Here is a 22,157-nt window from a genome sequence, read left to right on the forward strand (position 1 = left end):
GATTGAGGGGAGACATGATAGTGGTTTTCAGGTATCTAAAAGGGTGTCATAAGGAGGAGGGAGAAAACTTGTTCTTCTTGGCCTCTGAGGATAGAACAAGAGGCAATGGACTTAAACTGCAGCAAGGAAGGTTTAGGTTGGACATTAGGAAAAACTTCTTGACTGTCAGGATGGTCAAACAGTGGAATAAATTGCCAAGGGAGGTTGTGGAATCCCCATTGCTGGAGATATTTAAGAACAGGTTAGATAGATATCTGTCAGGGATGGTTTAGACAGTACTTGGTCCTGCCATTGGGGCAGAGGGCTGGACTCGATGGCCTCTCAAGGTCCCTTCTGGTCTTAGTGTTCTATGATTCTACACCAGCAGGATGAAAACCATTAAATAATGGTATATTCGGCAAAGGAACGCTCCCTTCCAACAGAACTGGGGGACTCTTATGCATCTAGAACCATGTATATTTAAACTAATAATATAGTAGATTGAATTAAAGTAAACTTTGCTGTAGGTTTTTAGAATTAGAAAAAGAACAAAGGAAAAAGACCAGAGAACCATGAACTAATACTATGTCACTCTATGTATCTAGGTGAATTCTAGGTTCTGAAACTAAACGAATGTGTTTGGATTTAACAGATCATGTGTTGACCAGTATTTGACCTGACTATGAATCAGTTTGCAAATTTCCTTTTTTGATTACTATATGGTATAGGTTAAATACTTTTGACACTTAGACACTGAGAGAACTAAGCGTGGATTAACTAGGCTTGTCTGTATATGTTATTTACATTACTTTTCCATAATTAAAGGCTAATGAGCATGCCCTTTATGTGATATTTTAGTTCACTTATAACTTTATAAATATTTCAACCTTGGGATAATTAGGTAAATTGAACTTGATTAATTAGTAATGCAATCAGTGAAAAAGAATATTACACCAAAAAGTGGAAGTATAAAGCATTTTAATAGGTCCTGAATAGAATATTTAATGAAAGCTGAATGTTTTGAGAAGCTGAATGCACACATACAACTCTCTCTCCCCCCTCCCTCCCTCTCCCTTGCCCACCCCCGTTATTGGGGTGAGGAGACAAAAGAGGGAAGAGAGCATTTAGAAGCACCACTTACTATCTAGGATGTCTGACACTTCCCACTTATAAGACAGTTGCTTGTAATTTCACTTGTTTAGACAGAAATTATACATGCCATCTACCTTGACTGTTTTTTGGAAAATTTCAACCAAAACAGTCCATGCATTTCCAAGAATGAGAGAAGGGAAAGTCACCTTGGTTTTGTCCATGTTAAAATATTCTAATGGCCTTTTCTTTGGAACATTTTAGTGGCCCTGTGCTTTTGAGTAGGGTTGTGAAATCTGGGATTTGGTTAGTCTTTGTCTGGCATGTACTTTTTGTAATCCCTGTGGCAGTTCACTGAAATTTGGTCAAGTTATCTATTTGAAAATCTCAATTTGTGTGCACTCTGTGCAGATACTACTTAGATTTTAGTAGATGAATTCCCTCAGACTGTGTGAGACTGAGTATTTACCGGCTTTGGAACTGGGCAAGACTTGATGTGAGATTGCATCTCTGAGCTGCTGTGTGATGTGCTGTGTCAGGGCTGGGGATCTGAGACTTATAACAGAGAACCTCTCTCTTTTGTGCCATCAGTCATTTCAGTGCAGAGGAGAAAAAGGCCAGATTGACTTGACTTTCAACCTTCATAATAACCTTTAATATAGTTCTTTCTTTGTGACACACAGCAAAATACATAATCACACATGCACTAAGCACACCAATCTTTTGAGTATATTTAGACAATTACAAGATAAAAGTATTAATGTGGCTATGCTTGGGAGGAAGGAAGCATAAAATGGGAATATTTACTTTGAATTATTTTGCCTTTTATTATGCCTTTATTGCTACTTTAAAGCAACTTGCTTTGTAGTAAGTATTTCTAATGCAAGTTATTTTTAAAAGGGAAACATTCTGAATATAACATTAAAAAACCTCCTTTTAACAAATGATTTACTTTGAAAAGTTCCACTAGGCAGGTACCTGCATCTTTAGGTGCCTAAATACTTTCGAAAATCTGATCTAAACAGTTAAGTGGTTTCCTTAAGGTGACACAATAAACGTGACTAGAAACTAGGTGACCTGATTCACAGTCCCTTTTTAAATCAGTGCACTATACTGTGCTGAAAAAAGCTGGCAAGACCAAGAGTTATATGGGAGAATTATTTTCCCAAGAACAGGAAGAGAATTGTTTATACAGATTTTCAATGTGCCTTGTAAATTGCTTTCTCTGGTTCATAGCTTTTCTAAGCAATGTATCATCAGTTCTTTCAAGCACGAAAGGTTTTTGATTGCTGAGGGTCTGTTGCTGAGGCACATGGCCTTTTCTTTCTGGGTCAAAACATTACTTGTATTCCTTCAGATGTTTTGTTATTGGTTTTGTTTTTTACACTATGGTAATCTGAAATAGGTTTGACTATACATTTAGGCCACACCTACGCAGAGCTGCTCTCCCAGGAGCTCTATGCTCAGTCTCATAATTGAAAATGGCTGCTCATTAGCATACTTCCACAGCTAATTGGCATAGGTGCCCGAAATTTCACTCTTGGCAGAGGGCGGTGCTGGCAGTAAACATGTCATGTGGACATGCCTCTGCCGGCTAAACCCTCCTCTGTCACCAGTCCCTTATCCCGACAGAGCGCGCATTAGCCAGCAGAGGCACGTCCACACGACATGTTGACTGCCTGCACCACCCTCTGGCGAGAGTGAAATCTCATGTGGCTATGCTAATGAGCAGCCATTTGCAGTTCTGCGACTGCTTATTGTAGACATGGCTTTATTGAATTGAGTGTGGAATCTACTCATTACTGGTTCATGTAAAATTTAAAAAAAAAATCAGATGATGCTGGTCATAATCTAAAACACTTTTTTTAAGACTTTTGGAGGCTGTTGTTTAATTTTAATACATAGTTTTAATAACTACTTTCTCAGAAGTGTTATCCAGCCAGTTATGCACCCACCTTATAGTGGCCCCATCTAAGTTGTATTTGCTTAGTTTATTGATAAGCTCATGTGAGACCATGTTAAATCCCTTGCTAAAGTCTAGGTATACCACATCCACCAGCTCTCCCTTATCCATAAGACTTATTATTCTGTCAAAAAAAGCTATCAGATTTGTCTGGCATGATTTGTTCTTTACAAATCCATGCTGGCTGTTACCTATAACTTAATTTTCATCCAGATGTTTGTAGATGAATTCCTTAATTATTTGCTCTGTCTTTCCAGGCACGGAAGTTAAACTGATTGGTCTGTAGTTTCCTGGGTTGTTCTTTTTTCCCTTTTTGTAGATGGGCACTGTGTTTGCCCTTTTCCAGTCTTGTGGAGTCTCTTCCGACTTCAGGACATTTCAACAGTAGCTAAAGGCTCAGAAACCTGGTCTATGAGTTCCTTAAGTATTCTAGGGTGTAATTCATCAGGCCCTGGTGACTTGAAGACATCTAATTTTTCTAAGTAATTTTTAATTTGTTCTTAGTGTATTTTATCCTCTAAACCATGGTTTCCCAAACTGGGGGGTGTGCCCCCTTGGGGGGGGCATGAAGAAATTCCAGGCGGAGCGTGAGGCAACCCAGCCCCCCACCCAGTCATTCCTCACACCCGAAGAAAAAGCCGGCCCTTGCTTCTGGCTCTCAGCCCCTGCCATTTCACATGGGTGACCTGGCACAGCCATTATAAAAAGCAGGCAGCCAGCGAAGGCCCAAATGGAGCTAGGTGACTCCTGCAAAGGTGAGTGAGTGTGGGTTGGTGGGGAGGAGGAGGATGGAGTTAGATGAGAGGCTGGTGGTGCCTGGCTTTGGGGGAGGGGAGGGGAGGGGCTCAGGCAGGCAGCTGGGGTGGCTGGCCCCTGGTAAAAAAAGATGGGTAGGGGCATGAGAGTTTCTCAAAAATCAAAAAGGGGGCTTGATGCTGAAAAGCTTGGGAACCACTGCTCTAACCCTACCCCTTCCCACTAGCATGCATTATGTTAGGCATTTCTGCCTCATCCTTCTTGCTGAGGACCGAAACAAAGTTTCCTGATATTGTTTCTCCCTCCTCACTGAATAGTGAGCCTACCCTGTCCTTGATCTTCATCTTGCTTCTAATATATTTATAGAATGACTTCTTGTTACCCTTTATGCCTCTAGCTAATTTGAGTTCGTTCTGTACCTTGGCCTTTCTAACCTTGCCCCTGCATACACACATTGCTTGCTTATATACATCTTTTATAATTTCTCATACTTTCCACATTTTATACAACTCCTTTTTGATTTTGAGATCATGCAAGATCTCCTGGCTAAGTCAAGGCGGTCTTTTACCATACTTTCCAGCTTTCCTATGCAGCGGTATAGTTTGCTTTTGGGCCTTTAATAACATCTCTTTGAAAAAGTGAAAACTTTCCTCAGTTGTTTTTTCCTCTTAATCTTGCTTCCCATGGGAGCTTACCTACCAGCTCTCTGAGTTTACCAAAATTTGCCTTCCTGAAATTCATTTCTTTATTTTGCTGTTCTCCATTTCACTAGTGCTTGGAATCATGAACTCTGTGATGTCATGGTCACTTTCTCTCAAGCTACCTTCCGCTTTCAAATTGTCAATGAGTTCCTCCATATTTGTTAAAATCAGATGTAGAACTGCTTCCTCCCAGTAGCTTTTTCCGCCTTCTGAAAGAAAAAATTGTCATCCATGCAGTCCAAAAACTTTCTGGATGTTCTGTGCCTCAATGTGTTAGCTTCCTAACATATGACTAGATAGTTGAAGTCCCCCATCACCACCAAGTCCTGTGTTTTGGATAATTTTATTAATTGTTTATAGTGAGAGTCTCATCCACCTCGTCTATCTGGCTGGGTAGTCTGTAGTGAACCTTTATCGCAACATCACCCTTGCTTTTTACTCCTTTTAACTTAACTCAGAGACTCTGAACATGTCTGTCTCCTGAATCCATCTCCACCTCAGTCCAGGTGTGCACATGTTTGATATATAAGGCAGCACCTCCTCCCTGTATATCATGGCTATTCTTCCTGAGAAAGTTATACCCTTCAATACCAGTATTCCAATCATGTGTATTATTCCAAGTTTCTCTAATTGTCATAGTTGTGTTTATTTATTATGATTTCAAGTTCTTCCTGCTTATTGCATTTGTATATAGTCATCTAAGATACTGATTTGCTTTTTACCCCGCAGTTCTGCCTGGTCCCTCTTTTTTGTCTGCTATTATAGCCCATGATTCCCATTTCCAACCCAACTCCCAGGTCTCCAGTTTTTTTACTTACCTGTGGGCTTTGGTCACCTGTCCCCATTGTTTAAAGCCCTCCTCACTAGGTTAGCCAGTCTTGATCCAAATACATTCTTCCCATTCTTCAAAATGTGAATTCCATCCCTGCTTAGCAGTCCTTTGTGGAACAGCATCCCGTGATGGAGGAAGCCAATTCAGCATCCTCGCAGACAGGCATTCACCTCCACAATGCACCTGTCTCTGCCTGGAGCCCTACCCTGGACAGGAAGGATTGAGGAGAATACCACCTCATTCCCAGCTCCTTCACCCATGCTCTCAGAGGCTTGTAGTTACACTTGATCTGCTCGAGTTTACGCCTTGCAATATAATTCCTACCCACATGGATGGGTAGCTTGGGGTAGTATTCAGTAGGGCAGATAATCCTCGACCATGCCTCCATAACGTCTTGTATACAGGCTCCTGACAGGCAGCATACCTCGTAGGGTGACATGTCAGGGCATTAGATGGGTGCCTCCGTCCCCCTCAGAAGAGAGTCTCCAACCAGCAGTACCCTACGTTTTTTTTTTTCTCATAGTGGTGGCAGCTGACCTCACAGCCTTGGGGGGTACAAGACTTCTCTGATTCACCTGTAGGGGGGTGATTCTTTATCTCCTGTGTCTCCCATATCCAGAACAGTGTAATGGTTTCCCAGTACCACAGTGGGAGGATTGGGAGCAGGCATAGAGCACAGAGCCATCTCCACCTCCACTGATAGTGTGTCAGGACTCTTTTGTGGTGGGATGGCTATCTTAACCTCAGCTGTCTCCGCGTGAATGCTGTCCAGAAATTGCTCATGGAGTCTAATACTCCTAAACCTAGCTACCTCTTCCTGTAGCTCCACCACCTGCTTCCTGAGAGCTTTTATCAGAAAATACCTTAGATATTGGATGGTCTCTCCAGCCTGGACTTTAGTAGGCGAGAAATGTAAGTCACAGTCCCTGCCAAACCACACCAGGGTCTAGGTGGAGGCATCCCTGGTCAGGAGGTCTGAATACAGGTGTAGGTGGAGGAGACAGAAGCAGTGCTGGCACACATGTTGTGGGTCTTCCTAACTATAGTGGAACCCCTCTGTCAAACTCCCTCTTAAAACTGACCTGTCTGCAGCCCCCTGTGTGCTTTGCTCCCCTCATCACTCTGACTCTGGCTTTTAAAGCCTGCAGACCTCAATCAGGCCTCCCCCTCATTAGTCACACACAGAAAGGCTGATCCTGAGGCTGATCAAAGGCAATCAAGAGAACAAGGAATCAAAAAGATTCCAACCCTCCCAGGCACTCAGTCTCAACTGCCACTGTACCTGAAACTGAAATCACCTGCACTCAGAAATCAAAATGTAAACAATCAGGCCAACTCAACGTGGTTGTTTGGGATATAGTTTTTTTTATATAAAAGTTCTAGACAATGCAAAAATGGAACTATCTCCTTTCTCAATGCCTCCTGTAAATTTCTGTCTCAGAACTCCCTCCTGTTTGCAATCACCTGTTCACAAGCTCCCCTGGTCACCTACTAGCAGGCTTTATAGGCTCTGGCCTTCCCCTGGCTACAGCTCAACCACTGAGCAGAGAGCTCTAGATCTCAAACCCTAACTGGCAGCCTCAGCACACGGTCTTTCAAACGAACAGCTCAGCACATGTCTCTCAAAACACACACAAACAGCAAACAAGCTCAGTACACAGTCACAAGTAACCCCCAAGCACAAATACACACACTCCAGACAGCCAGTTACCCCGAGGTCCTGTGGTCTGCTCCTCCTTCACCTGGAGAGCAACCTTCTCAAAACTCTCCCCTATTTGCAATCACCTGTTGATGAAAACGGGGGATAAGAACAAGGCTTCTATTGAGCAAATACAGGAGCTGTGGAGGGGATTTTTACTGGTAAAAGGCATGAGGGGCAAAGAAGAGTTTGTAACTCTACTAAAGAAGTAGACTAACAGACCTTCCTATGATTCTCCAGAGAGCCACCCTTTTATGACGGATCCTAGTAGATCTTTCATATCGGACTTCTTCCTGCAGTATGAGGGTCGCAGGAGCTTGGAGAAAGGAGCCATGATAGAGATAGGCATAAGGTTTTTCTTCTGGGGAAAGTAGTTGTGTGTGGCTAGGGGGAAGTTCCCGAGCCTCCCTACTCACACAACCCCCTTTATGTTGAATAATGACAGAGAGATAGCCGTATTAGTTGGTATTCTATGAAAACAAAAAAGCGGGCATGTAGCACTTCAAAGACTAACAGAATCTTCTTTGATCTTGAAGAAGTGGGTCTGTCCTATGAAAGCTCATCACCTAATAAATTATTCTTTTAGTCTTCAAAGTGCTACATGACTGCTTTTTTGTTTTGATAGAGCCCCCTTTATGTAATTGCTTATATTGCTGAGAGCTGGAGGTGGTGGTAGTCCAGAGGACAATGGAAGGGGAGAGAGAGCAAGAAAAAGTAATCTGAGACATTTTGGAGGGACAGATTTAGGGAGTCTCCCATTCCCCAGCTCCAGCTACCAGAAAGTTTAATTACATCTGAGGAGCTGTGCCTGAAAATCAGAGCTGGGGCTGGGGACGAGAGTCTTTTCCTCTGCACCTGTTTTGTCATTGACAAGCATTGGATTCATAATCTGTATGAGTAGTCAGTAGTTCTGACTAAAGATTATTCACTTTGGCAAATAATTCTGCTATACAGACATATGTAATCCAATTTAACATTTGGAACATATGCACTAGTAACTATTAGGTGAAGCTGAATTAAATTACTCACCAGTGCATTTTCTTATTAGGACTATTCAGAGCGTCTTGTTGAATTTTAAAATATATTTCCACATAATAACTTACTGGACTGTAAAATACTTTCATTACCTAAATACATTACAATTCAAGATGACAGCTACCTTTCAAACATGAAACACGCAGTTATCAGTAGTCTAAAAAATCTCATTAATGTGCTAATATTAATGTTGTAGGAGTCCCTGTATGCCTTAATACAGTGAAGTTTTTATAAGATCTGAATTCACATCAAGATCACAGTCTGTATTTAGTGAACAGTATGAAAGGAGTTATTTGGAAAAATAATATGGGATACTGTAATAGGGCTGCTTCATAATGCATATACACACAGGGACAAAATTAACAGGCAATGTGATTTTACCATGCCCTAAATTTGAGTTCTTGACTGTGCAATCAACCTCAATATTATTTTAGCAGCTTGCTTCTGGAGTAGAGCACGGCAGAATCTTTAAAAAAAAATCTGTTTTTTTGTTTTTTTTTAGTTTATTGTTCTTTTAACATTATAACAAGAATGATAAATACAGAATTCATATGTACAAAAATGGAGGTCGGCCAAATGTGGGAGGAAGGTGAAGGGGAGCAAGGGGAAAATTGCACAGCATGCCAGCATTTCAAAAGGGCCTGGATCAGCCAGCTGCCACTGCTACTACTGCAGCAGTGGTGGTGGTGGTGACCCAAAGCTCTGAGCCACTTTGAAATGCTGTGAACGTGCTAGTCCATGCAGCTTTGAGGGATGGGGAGGAAGAGCCCAGCACTGTGCTAAGGATTTTAGAGCAATGCTCTGTCCTTTCCACTTGAGGGTCCTTCCCTTCCAGAGCATGGAGTGGGGTTCTCCCACACCTTGCTGTTAGGCCCACAGAGGCTGTCAGTTCCACAGTCAAAATAATATCTATTGTAATAATTGTGGGGAAAAAATGTGACTATTCCCATACCTATAGACTGTAAGAACAGTAAAACTGATTTATATCTGAATATGGCATGAATTCATGGACCGTTTTCTCAGAGATTTTTAATTGTAGCTCCCCAGTGCACTATGCAACGGTTTAGAATGAGAAGTAAAGAGTGTTGTTTCTATTTCAAGCTATACAAGGAACTTAAATAAGCAAAATGTTGGAATACAAGTTGAAATTTGTCTAGGAGGACCATGACATCACAGAAAGCTAGCAACATTTCACATTGAAATATACTGTAAGAGGTAGTGACACAACAGTAACCATAAGTCTATATGAAAGTGGGAATTTCAAGTGTTGTATAATGACTATGAAGACAGATATGTCTACCCTTCTATTTCAAAAACAAATGTATAAAATGCAAACTGTTTTAAAAAAATGGAGCTAAGGATGTGGTGTAATTGCCAAGTGGTTCAGCTTAGATGGAATGAGGATGAAAGGGTGAAAAAGAGAATGAAATGAACAGTTTCATTTCACAGCAGAAGAGAATAAGAATTGTATAAGAAACAGAAGAGGGACAGGTGATGTTAAACTGTAAAACCAGCATAAGAAATAAGGAATGTTATGAAGTCAAGCAGTGGGTCCTTAAAGTTTTATGAATTGTACTTTGAAAATTCAGTGTTTTTCCATGGATAAAACAAAACAAGCTTACAACACTGTCAAATTAAACCATACAATAGTAAATATAGCCAAAATGTTGATTTTTTTTTTCCACTAAGGGGAAGTGTTTCTCTGGCATCCCCATTTTCTCTCCAGTGTGTCCCTTCTTATTTCAATCTATCCTCAAACTTTCCATCATATCAACCTTCCCATAGGAGTTTTTCAAGTATTGTACTTCTATTTTGTATTGTCCAAAGATAAGTGTTTGCAGTTGAAGAGAAGAACTGACCTTTTTGGGTCTAAATGGGCTGTTCTTGCAGCATTTCTGTTTGTAGCTCACTTATAAAGCATGAAAGAGAGAGTTGGACAAGTATTTAAATCCTCTTCAGAATGTCAGTGTAGAGGGAACACCAGGAGGCACATTGACTTTTATTTATTTATTTTGCTTTATGAAGACACCATACTTCCTGTAGCCTACTGGAGATGTAGGGCTTGATTTTCCACCCTATGCCTCACTAGTTGTTTACAACTCTGCAATATTAGTTCATGAGTGGATACTGGAAATGTTATGTACTAGTTTGTACTCTAATTGCCCATGACTACAGAGGGTGAGAATGTGGCCCTGTTGAAGCACATGTAAGAAAGAATATGGTCCTGTTGAAGCACGACTTCTCTGTGTTCAGGCAGCTAACATTCAGCTTTATTGAATTCAATAAGTAGTAAAACCAGGTCCAGCAAGGCTACTTGATGCAGTTAACCCTAGTATTTTATACCCTTACACAAACAAGCCCAGTGTCAGAGGCAATTAGAGAATCATAAATCACTTTCCAAAGAGAAACCATTATCAGCAAGGAAAAACAGGTACAAGGGAGCTGGATCCCCAACTCCAAACAGTTCATTAATGCATTCCATAGAGCTCATCCTCCATGCCATTCCCAAACAGGTCAAGGAAAGGACAGGCTCTTGTGTGTGTGCAGAAGTAAGGGATGTGAAATGGCTTTTATACAAGATGGCTTCCACAGTCCTTAAAATGGTAGCAGATGGCTCTTTCATGGATTTATCACCAAATACATAGAATGATGAAATGACAAATGCCAGACGTTGGTTAATCAATTTAATTAAATTTATCTCCCGTTGAGAAGCTCCAGTGGCTTTGGGTGGTGTGCACTTTAGTTTGGTTTTTAAAAGTGATCAACCTGATTCCGAAATCTCATGAGAATTTTTTAGAAATAAGACACTGGCTGCTGTCAAAGATACTTTTTGGAACAACAAAGAAAAACAACATTGTGACTTGTTTGCAGTATCTGAACTTCTGATTCTCCCACTTATAGGAAAGATGAAGCAAATTTTCTTAAGTCTACTTCAACAATCAACCAAGCACTCACGTTTAAAGTGGATAAAGCTGTGGCTCAGAAAGCTGAGAGAGAATGTGTCCAGAAATAGTGGCAAAACCTGTGCAAAATTATTCAGAGCTGCTCTGGGCGCAATTATGTGACAGAATTGAAAAGACAGTTTATGCTGAATTGCTTTAAAAAAAATTAACCTTAAATGAGGTGTGTCTGGAAACAAGACTGAGCTGCTGGTGTTCCGGCAAGCTTATGTTCCAACAAATGTCAGTACTTCCCCCAAATTGTCATGTTCTTACCTCATGTGTTAAAGGTAGCTTTCAAGAGAAAGTCGAATCCCGTTCTTTTTTCCTTCTTTTCTCAGCCCCCCAAAGCACCTTACTAGATGACTACATATTTTTTCCTAATCTCAATCTGGAAACCATCCTATAGATGGTCCTGTAGGGCAAAATCAAGAAAGGACCTTTATTTGAATAGGTCCATAGGATTGATGTGGCCTTATTTTTCTCTAGCTATATGGAAGGGTTGAACATTTCGATTAGAATGATAATTGTAATTTTATTTTTACACACATACAAGGTGTGTATGTTTTTTTCATTTTTAAAAACTGCATTTATTTTATTATTGTTAATATCAGAAGGTGCATGATTCCTCTCAATTTTTATGCACATAGCGTACAAATTCAGAACTAAGCAATTTTCAGTATAGTTTTGTGATAGAAGCTAGAGCCTAACTGAAATGTAGCATACATAGGATTGTATTGTACATGACATACTGACTTTATTTAAACAAAAAGCAGTCAAGTAGCACTTTAAAGAGTAGCAAAATAGTTTATTAGGTGAGCTTTCGTGGGACAGACCCACTTCTTCAGACCATAGCCAGACCAGAACAGACTCAATATTTAAGACACAGAGAACCAAAAACAGTAAGCAAGGAGGACAAATCAGAAAAAGATAATCAAGGTGAGCAAATCAGAGAGTGGAGGGGTAGGGGGGAAGGTCAAGAATTAGATTGAGCCAAGTATGCAGACGAGCCCTTATAGTGACTCAGAAAGTTCCCATCACGATTTAAACCATGTGTTAATATGCCAAATTTGAATATAAAAGTCAGGTCGTCCACTTCTCTCTCTAAAACGGTGCGATAATGTCTCTTCAGTAACACACATACCTTTAGGTCATTGACAGAATGCCCCATTCCATTAAAATGTTGATTAACTGGTTTGTGGATCTGGAGTATTTTGATGTCTGTTTTGTGCCCGTTGACCCTTTGTGTAAGGGAGTTAGGAGTCTGTCCAATATACAAAGCATCTGGGCATTGTTGGCACATGATGGCATATATGATGTTAGTAGAGGAGCATGAGAAAGTGCCCGTGATTCTGTGAGTAACCTGGTTAGGTCCAGTGATGGTATTTCCAGAGAAGATATGTGGACAAAGCTGGCAGCGGGCTTTGTTGCAGGGAAAGGTTCCAGGACTCGTGTTCCTGGGGTATAGACTGTGGCTGTTAGTAAGGGTCCTCATGAGGTTGGGAGGTTGTCTATAGGAGAGAACAGGCATGTCACCCAGGGCCTTCTGGAGTGTAGCATCCTGATTAAGAATAGGTTGTATGTCTTTAATAATTCGTTGGAGTGGTCTGAGTTGGGGTCTGTAGGTGATGACCAGTGGTATTCTGTTCTTGGCTTTTTTGGGCTGATCTTGGAGTAGCTGGTCTCTGGGTATGCGTCTGGCCCTGTCGATTTGTTTTTGTACTTCTCCTGGTGGGTAATTCAGGTTTATGAATATTTGGTAAAGTTCTTGTAGTTTTTGGTCTCTGTCAGTTGGATCAGAGCAAATGCGATTGTACCTAAGAGCTTGACTGTAAACAATGGATCTAGTCATGTGTGCAGGATGGAAACTAGAAGGGTGTAGATAAGTATAGCTATCAGTAGGTTTTCGGTACAGTGTGGTACTGATCAGACCATCCTTGATTAGTACTGTAGTGTCCAGGAAATGTATCTCTTGCATGTTGTAATCGAGGCATAAGTTGATGGTGGGGTGTAGATTATTAAAGTCTCTGTGGAATTCTTCTAGAGCCTCTGTACCATGGGTCCAAATCATAAAGATGTCATCAGTATATCTTAAGTAGAGGAGTGGTAATAGGGGATGAGAGCTGAGGAATCGTTGTTCCAGGTCAGCCATAAATATATTAGCATATTGTGGGGCCATGCGGGTGCCCATAGCAGTTCCACTAATCTGGAGGTATAAATTGTCCCCAAAACGGAAATGATTGTGTGTGAGAACAAAGTTACAGAGGCCAGACACCAGACTGGCTGTGGTGGCATCAGGGATGGTGTTCCTGATTGCTTGTAATCCGTCTTTATGTGGAATATTAGTGTAGAGAGACTCTACATCCATTGTGGCAAGGATGGTGTTATTAGGAACTTTTCCGATGTTCTGTAATTTCCTCAGGAAGTTGGTATCTCGGATATAGCTGGGAACGTTGGTGGCATAGGGTTTGAGGAGGGAGTCCACGTAACTGGATAGTCCGGTGGTAAGGGTGCCAATACCTGAAATGATAGGGCGTCCAGGGTTTCCAGGTTTGTGGATTTTGGGAAGTAAATAGAATAATCCAGGCTGCGGCTCAGATGGTGTGTCTGAGTTAATGAGGTCCCCAGTAGCAGCAAGGAGTTCCTTCAGTAGTAGTTGTAATTTCCCTTGGAATTCCAAAGTGGGATCAGCGGAGAGAGGTCTGTAAAATGTGGTGTTGGAGAGTTGTCTGGCTGCCTCCTGTTCATAGTCTGACCTATTCAGGATGACAACAGCACCCCCTTTGTCAGCTGGTTTGATTATGATGTCTTGGTTATTTTTGAGACTCTGGACAGCATAACGTTCAGCATAGTTGAGATTATGTCTCATTTGGCATTGTTTGTGTATAATGTCAGACTGAGCACGGTTGCGGAAGCACTGTACGTAGAAGTCCAGACTTTCACTACGACCCTCAGGGGGAGTCCACATAGAGTTCTTCTTCTTTTGTTGTTGGTAGGGGGGGGTCGAGACTTTATTTAGAGTAGGTTATTCTTACGTTAATAATAAAAATGGATAAGTTGTTAAAAACTATGGGTGCGTCTTCACTTGCATTCCTCTTTCAAAAGAGGTATGCAAATGGGGTGTAGATTTGCATGTTTGACACCTCATTTGCATAGTCTAATTTCAAAAGACCTTCTTTTGAAAGAAGAAAGCCGGTGCAGATGCTGCTCTTTCGAAAGTAAACCCACCTTCAAAAGAATCCTTCTTCCCTTTATTAAATGCGAAGGAGTCTTTCGAAGATGGGGTTTACTTTCGGAAGAGCAGTGTCAATGCTGGCTTTCTGCTTTTGAAAGAAGCTCTTTTGAAATTAGAGCATGCAAATGAGGTGCCAAATATGCAAATGTATACCTCATTTGCATTTTTATTTACCTCATTATCATACCTTTGGAAAGCAGAATGCAAGTGTAGACGCACCCTATAAATAGATTCCTACCTCTGCCGGTAGATAGATTCTTATCTTATTGATCATTAATAACATTAATCATTAATAACAAAGCAGGTAGACTCAGTATGTTCTGTGTACCCACGTGTATTATTCTGTATGGCAAGGAACACAATGGAAGTCAACTATTCTTATAGAACTGTAAATGCTTTTTAGTAATAATTTTCTAAATAGTGAACACATTGTTGCCAGTTGGTGTCAGTACAGGTTAGACCTCCCTGGTCTGGCAGCCTCAGGATCTGAGCCTTTCTATACGAGGGAGTTCGCCAGGCTAGGGGAAATCAGGCCATTCTGGGGCTCCTTGCCCTTGCCCTCACCCTCCTTGCTCCTTGTCCCAAGAAGTGTGGCTCCATGCTCCTGGCCACTGCATTTTCTGTGGCAGTGACTTTGTGCTCCCAGCTACCGGGACTTCCCGCCCTTCCCATTACTTGCCACACTGGCTGAGCCTACAGACTCTAGGAATCTCTGCGGCTGGGACTCCCTAGTCCAGCAAAAGTTCACTGCTGAAGCGAGGATGTTGCGGAATCAGAATGCCCCAGATAAGAGATGTTCAGTGTGTAGTTCACTATATATTCAGTACCTTAACATAAAGTAGAATTTTTGGCATACCTGTACCTGAGTGTTTTAGGCGGTAAGACAAGTAACAGACAATCTGGACAGTGACAATTTTATACCATTAGTAGCACTCTTAATCTTGGTTTCCTATGCCTGGAACTGTGAATTTAGTGAGCCCTAATAGGGCTGCACAAAGGAGCAGGGGGCTTATTTCTCTTCTCCCCTGTGTAGCTATAATACAGTGAGTCACATCTTTGGCCCGCAGTGTCTTCATGAGTGTTCTACATGAAAGTGTACGTGTCACTGAATCTAGTAATTAAACAAAGGTATTATTAATAGAGATTAGACTGAGACCACTGCCACTTGAAATTAGAAGTTAGAGTATTACAGCTTGGTTCTGTCTTTAATTCAAACTCTGAAGTGCAAATGTATTGTAGACTGTACAGCTATTTCCCTAGCATTTACATCCACAAAGAACAAGAAATGGAGAATGACTAAACAAAACCTCTTTCAAAATACTTAATGAGCTGGAATTTACATTATAAAACATTTACATTAATGCTCATCATTCTCTTATTGCAGTGCAAACTAGAATATCAAGCATGTGTCTCAGGAAAGCAGATTTCTGTGAAGTGTGAAGGACGGTGCCCTTGCCCTTCAGATAACCCCACAAGTATAGGCAGAAATGATCAGAGGGGTAAGTAAAGGCAACCCATATTCTATTTTTAATGGAGCATTTTAAGAGAGGAATATGATTTATTTAATGGAAGAGCACAGCTGTGAGTAAATGGTGAATATTCTAAAGAAAACTGAGGGGTGGCTTTTTTGTCTCTTACAGTAGGTAAATACCGTAATTGAAATACCCGATTGAGTAGAAGACAGCACAGTTTTTCAGTGCTAACTTTTGTGTTTTTAAAAAATATATATATTTGTATTATTGTTGAACACAACATGCTTTTCACTGTATAAAACACACAGAAAAACAGTCCTTGCTCCAAACCAAAGGATCCAGGGTGCAAAGTAACTTAATTTTTTAAAAAAAGTGTCCATGAGTATTATAAATTGTAGCAGTTGTATTGTTATTATGCACTCACAACTGCAGGGTATCATGGAAAAGCTAAGCTTGTGTGTTGAGAAATGAATGGGGGGACAGTGATGGCTTTGTGAACCAAGTGCATAACATTTTTGTGAAATTTGGGTCAGCAGAGAATTTGGCTGCTTTGTGCTGCTTCTCAGCCCCTAGGCACGCTCGATAGAAAAGATTTCTGGCCAACCACTTCTAGATTTTACTGTGTCCTGGGGGCTAGAACAGCCCAGTGTGTCTGTAGGAAGCCAGTGTAAATCCTGAAACAGCAAGAGTTTGCTCTAGTGGCTGCTAGATAGATGACTTTAAAATTGAGAGGGCTCATAAAAGTGCTTTAAATCCATCTTTGTGCGCACACCTCCTAAGTGTGCCCAGTGCAGCACAGCTGGATTCTAGCACTTCATTTTTCTTTCCTCTGCATTTAAAGACCTTCTTTGTGCATAAATGTCATTTTTCCTCAGTGGAGATACAGGAATACTGCAGTAAACCCACTGTTATGTAAATATTGTTTGTTGTGTAAACTGCTGCGCTCCCATAAGGCATCAGTGATTTCTAATTATATTAATTTACAGTTCTACTTTGAAAAAAAATCTGCAACATCTATTCACCCAAGTAGCTCAGGTTAAAGCTGCCAAAGTGGGGGGTGGGGGAATCTCAGTTAGCTTAAGTGGTTCAAGTCCCTGCATGGTTCAGCTCTATCAATCACTAGCTGCTGAATCGGGACTATTTCTGAGTATAAACCAGACCAGAGATGCCCCCATGGGTGAAAGAGAGAGAATCCTGTCTGGCTACCCACCTGCCGCTTGCCCAGCTGTAAGCATGAAGTTAGAGAATCAACTGAGAGTCTTCATCCTGGGAGGCCATTTTCACTTCAGCCTATGGTATCTCTGCTTCTGGCCCCCATCTTTTTTACAATTAGGGTACTGGAACAGCTTGTACAGAGGGAGTGATAAGAGCTATTTGAACTGCAAACAAATTTATGATGGCTATCATAAGCCATGGGAGTACAGCAGTGCCCTGTCATTCCTAATTCCAAGGCCAGCAAGAAGTCCTGTGGCGCCTTATAGACTAACAGATGTTTTAGAGCAGAAGCTTTCAAGGATAAAGACCTGCTTCATCGGATGCATTGGGGTGGAGGGGTTCAGAGAGAGTCTCAGTCGGGGGGGGCAGAGTTGAGGAGGTTTGTTCAGTCACTGAGGATGTGGCCCATCATCAGCAGTTAATGTGACCCATTATCAGTTAATTCTGATAATGGCCCACATCCTCCGTGTCTGAACAGACCTAGTCAACTCTGGCCCTCCCCTTGACTGAGACTCCCTCATTAAACCATCCTCTGGACCACCACCCCCATGCATCTTATGAAGTGCGGGTCCAGAGGAAGGTTTAATGAAAGCTTATGTTCCAAAATATCTGTTAGTCTATAAGGTGCCACAGGACTGCTTGTTGTTTTGGAAGATATGGACTAACTCAACTATCTCTCTGATATCCAGGGTGTGTGCTGAAAATAAATTAACACAAGCGCTCAGCCCTCTGCTCCTTACTTCCCCTTCAAACCATTCATCTGTTCTAAATTCCTACTTTTCCTGGATGAGTGAATTTTTCAATCAGCGCCTACTATTAATAGTGAAATTGCTGAATACTAAATACTGAGAATGAATTCTGGGTACAAGTTAGAAGTTTCAGCAAGTTGGAACTGTTTTTTTAATTAGTACTCGTAGGAGTGAACTGCTCTTAAAAAAATATAATTTGTGATCAGTTGAGTAGAGTGAAATGGCAATGAGAACTTAAACTAATCCTGTCCTGCCAGATTGGCAGGACAAACAGAGTAAAAGGTTTTCTTACAGCTGCAGATCACCAGTACATAAAAAAGTGAATGTCATTTCTTTTCAGTGCCAAGGGCCTGGAGGCATGAGAAATGTAACCGTGGGTGGAGTATCATCACTAGTATTTCAACTGTCATTTACATTAAAGTTTATAATGCTCCAGCAGTCGTATACTGTGGCTGCATCTACACTTGCATGCCTCTTTCGAAAGAGGCATGCAAATGAGGGGAATGAAAAATGCAAATGAGGTGCAGATTTACGTATCTGGTGCCTCATTTTGCATATTATTTCGAAAGAAGAAAAGCAGTGTAGACACAGCTCTTTCGACAGTACACCCCATTTTCGAAAGAAGCCTTCTTCCCTCTTTTTTATGGGAAGAAGGGTTCTTTCAAAGATGGGGGTTTACTTTCGAAAGAGCTGTGTCTACACTGCTTTTCTTTTGAAAGAATATACAAATAAGGTGCCATATTTGTAAATCTGAACCTCATTTGCATTTTCAATTTCATTCATTTGCATACCTCTCTCGAAGAGGAATGCAAGTGTCGATGCAGTCTGTGTGCATGAAAAGAGTGAGGGAGGTTGATTAACAAAGCTCATCTCTGCTCGCCAAAAAGTAATCTAGGGATCATGTTGAAATAGTTGGGAGTGTTTTGTCGTGCTTCTGCAGTTTTCAAAAAACTAGAAGAGGGAGACTCGAGAACATAAATATGTTCACATTGTATATAGCTGGACTACAAAATAGTTTAGGGAAAGAATCAGAGAAATTTTGGCATGAATAAAAAAATAAGTTCATAAGAACAGCCATACATGAGGTGGCCAGTGCCAGGTGCCCCAGAGGGAGTGACTGAACAGGTAACAATCAAGCAATCTCTCTCCTGCTGTCCATCTCCAGCCTCTGGCAAACAGAGGCAAACGACACCATGCATTACCCGCCCTGGCAGGCTTTCTGTTTTACAGGCATTTTGCTTCTGATGGGCTTAAAAACATTTTGTTTTTGTTTTTTAAGTTCAAGAAAGCATCTGGAAGTTTAGTAGTAATACATAGTTCACCAAGCTCCATGTGCTTCTACAATAATTTAGTGATGTAATGTGCAGTTTGTAGCAACTAGCTAGTTTGACTTCATTTAATTAATTTTCCTGTTCAGCCAAATTGAGATTAAAATATAAACAGTACAATTAATGAAGTTAATAGTGGAATAGTAGAGATGATGGTGAAAATGCTGTTGTATTAAAGCCCTTCTGTGTCTCTCTAACTGATTCTTTTCTCTTTTAGTGCCCTTCTAACACTTCTTGATGCTGTTACTGCCCTACTTTTCCTCCATTGGTCTTAAAAGACAGTATATGCCTGTTTGAATAGGTTCTCTTTTCTGTGTCCAGGACAAATTCATTTGTACTCTCCAGTCTATGAATAGTCACCTGGCAATGCACGCTGAAAACCTGTTAGGTGCGTTTTTCTCACCACTGAGAATGTGATCTGCTGCAGCCTAATTATATTGCCTGGAGTTCATCAGACAGGTCTACATTACAAAGCTAGGTTTACATGAGACAGCTTATATTGACCAAATTATGTCAGTCTACATGACAGCCTTCCTCCTACTGAAGTAAGTCTCCTCCTACATCAACACAGTATCTTCACATCCTTTAGATGCACAATGTTTGTGTTAGTTAGGGCAATACATCTTTTACCTCAGCTACCAGTTGATTATACAGCAGAAGCCACCTTGCACCCTGCTCCCCTGGAGAGCTGGACCCTACTCACAGCAGGAAGAAAATAGGCCCTATACCCGACTGGGGCTGGTGGCCCCAACCTCCCCAGAGGGAACTGGACAGCCTTCTCAGTTTTTCATCTGGGTGACCAGAAAAACTGACAAGACAGCTCCCCCTGATTTCTAGCAGGGAACAGGGAGGGGAGGAGCCCTGGACAACTTCCCATGCTTGCAATGGGGAACAGGAGTGGATAGCAGCAACCAAGAACCCAGGAGCCCATGGGAGAACCACACTCCTGGTAGAGAGATGCTGGAGAGCAGAGAGACCCAGGCTTTTAGTTTAGCTGCTTTTAATAGGACAGGGGAAGCATTTCTGGTGAGAGCAAGTGCCATTGATCCATAGAGGATAGCATTGACATCCACCATCACGGTAATTTGACTTAATACAGGCTGACTTACATTTTTAGTGTAGACTTACCCATACATGCTTATGAATTTGACTATATTCTTTCATTGCGCCACACTCACTTTGGCTCCAAACCTGAACCTGTTATCGTCAGTGGCAAAACTCTCATTTACTTCAGAGATAAATTTTCAAGCCCTTAGCTTCCTACGTCCTCCAAGTACTGGATGTTAAAATAGATTTTGCCTTTTACAAAATTCATTTACTTTTTGGCTTGCTTTTTCTAAATGTATGTAAGTGTTTATAGGGTTCTAACCTCAACACTAGACTTGTCTGTGTTGCTTTCCCTGGATAATTTCCACCTCCCTCCCGTACGCTCTTGTAATACCGAGTTCTCATCTTGTATTGGGGATACAAGGTGGGGAGGTTGTCATACCTAGTGCTGTATCCCAATGTCAGAACTTAATTACTGGGAGTCAGGAGCAGCATTAGCAAAGCTGGTGGCAGGACAAGGTCTGGGCTGGAGCAGAGAAGCAGCAAAACTAGAGACTGGAACTGAGATGCAGAGAATATGCGGCCATGTTTATTGACAGCCAATGAGCTGCTGTTTCTGCTGGGCTTGGAACTACTCTGCTAGATTCCGCAACCAATCAGGCATAGCAGTTTGCCAGGTAGCCTCACTGACTTTTTAGCTTGTCAGGAATACTGAACAGATGCAGCTGTATGGCCTTATTCCTGACATTTTGTTCAATCTCCTCTGTCTTTTGCAGATCCCTGTATTTGAAAATTCTGTCCATGTCCTTCTTTGCTGAATCCCTCAGTAGCCCTGGTAGGGACTGCCTCTCCAATAGCCAAGTCACAATAGATTGTAGTATTACATGCTGAGAGGGCTCGCCCATACATTGAGGTGGAATTGAGTAAATTCCTCCAAACGCTCAACATCCACCTGAATACTCAAGGTTTTTGTTGCTTTGCATTAAGATAAAATTACTCAGGAACTACAGTTGTAGAGGTCTAGTTATGTCTGAATGGTCTCTGACGAAGCGCCTGTTCTTGAATTCTGTCTATCTAATGAATACTACTTGCCCAAGTGAAAATCGCAGACCTGATGCCCGCAATCCTTTACATTCAGCTGCTAATACAGTTCTAGGATCAAATCTTGTCCACTTCAGGGAAACGCTACTGGACTGATAAGGGAATAGTCTGGTGTTCAAGAAAACCCCCATCTCTTAATTTTCCCTTAGTAATAAATGGGGGCTGACCATAGCAAATTCTTCCCTGGGTCACCACCTGGAGTATGAAATTGAAGATGGCCATACTTGTAATTAATGAAAAGAAATCTTCTTGGGCAGTCCAACCCTCCAATCCTGAAGCATTTTTAATAATAGTGAGTAAAGAAATCTACCTCCACCTGCATATAGTAAGGGCTGTTTCATTTTTTGGCGGTATTCCTAACCTACTAATCCAGGAGTGTGAATTCAGCAAGCCTGTATCATTGCTTGGATAAACCGTTATTTGCAGAAAGGGTGGATTCAAGTGGACTACTACCTGAAAAGCTGGCCTTAATCACTCAAAGACAATCTTGGGCTCCAGACAGCAGTCTGGTAGTGAGAGAGCACTCCATCTGACAATCCAAAGCCATTCCCTGGTATGCAGGAGCCTGGTGGCTTACTTTAGCAATTCCAGCCAGCCCACAGCTAAGATGTTGCCCCCACAAGCCAAAATGGGGTGTGATACTTGAAGAAACATCAATATCTTTCTTCCTGATTGACCAAGAACCTCTGTGAGGCTGAAAAGTTTGCACTTTTAACACTTGCTTATTTTTTCAAACTGTATCATTTTATGGTTATTTCACTTAGCTTATTTGAAAAGAAGATAAAAAGGGGTTTTAAAAAGTATAGAAACCAGGGCTTTGTATTTAGGTGATTATTCAACTAATGTGACAGGTCTAATTATGGTGGAATTACCTCTGAAAATGTCTGACCCACTCTCTAGCCTTCTGCCACATAACCTATACAATTTGTTGTGGTTTCCTTGTTTATTTTTACAAATTGCCATATGTGGACAGTTGATAATATGCAGAACTGAAAAGGAATACTGAAAACATAAAGT

At 41.3% G+C, this 22,157-nt stretch overlaps 1 protein-coding gene across 1 annotated transcript in view; it reads left to right on the forward strand.

Annotated features, from left to right (window-relative positions):
* The window catches only part of SPOCK3 (SPARC (osteonectin), cwcv and kazal like domains proteoglycan 3), a 414,135-nt gene that overhangs the window by 279,490 nt on the left and 112,488 nt on the right, over positions 1 to 22,157 (forward strand). Inside the window, exon 6 of the mRNA XM_074993065.1 lies at positions 15,613 to 15,727. Coding sequence (XP_074849166.1) covers positions 15,613 to 15,727 — 115 coding nt within the window. The remainder of the gene's footprint in view (positions 1 to 15,612; positions 15,728 to 22,157) is intronic.

Source organism: Carettochelys insculpta, chromosome 4 (assembly GCF_033958435.1).
Source record: "Carettochelys insculpta isolate YL-2023 chromosome 4, ASM3395843v1, whole genome shotgun sequence".
In the NCBI taxonomy this organism is placed as follows: domain Eukaryota; kingdom Metazoa; phylum Chordata; order Testudines; family Carettochelyidae; genus Carettochelys; species Carettochelys insculpta.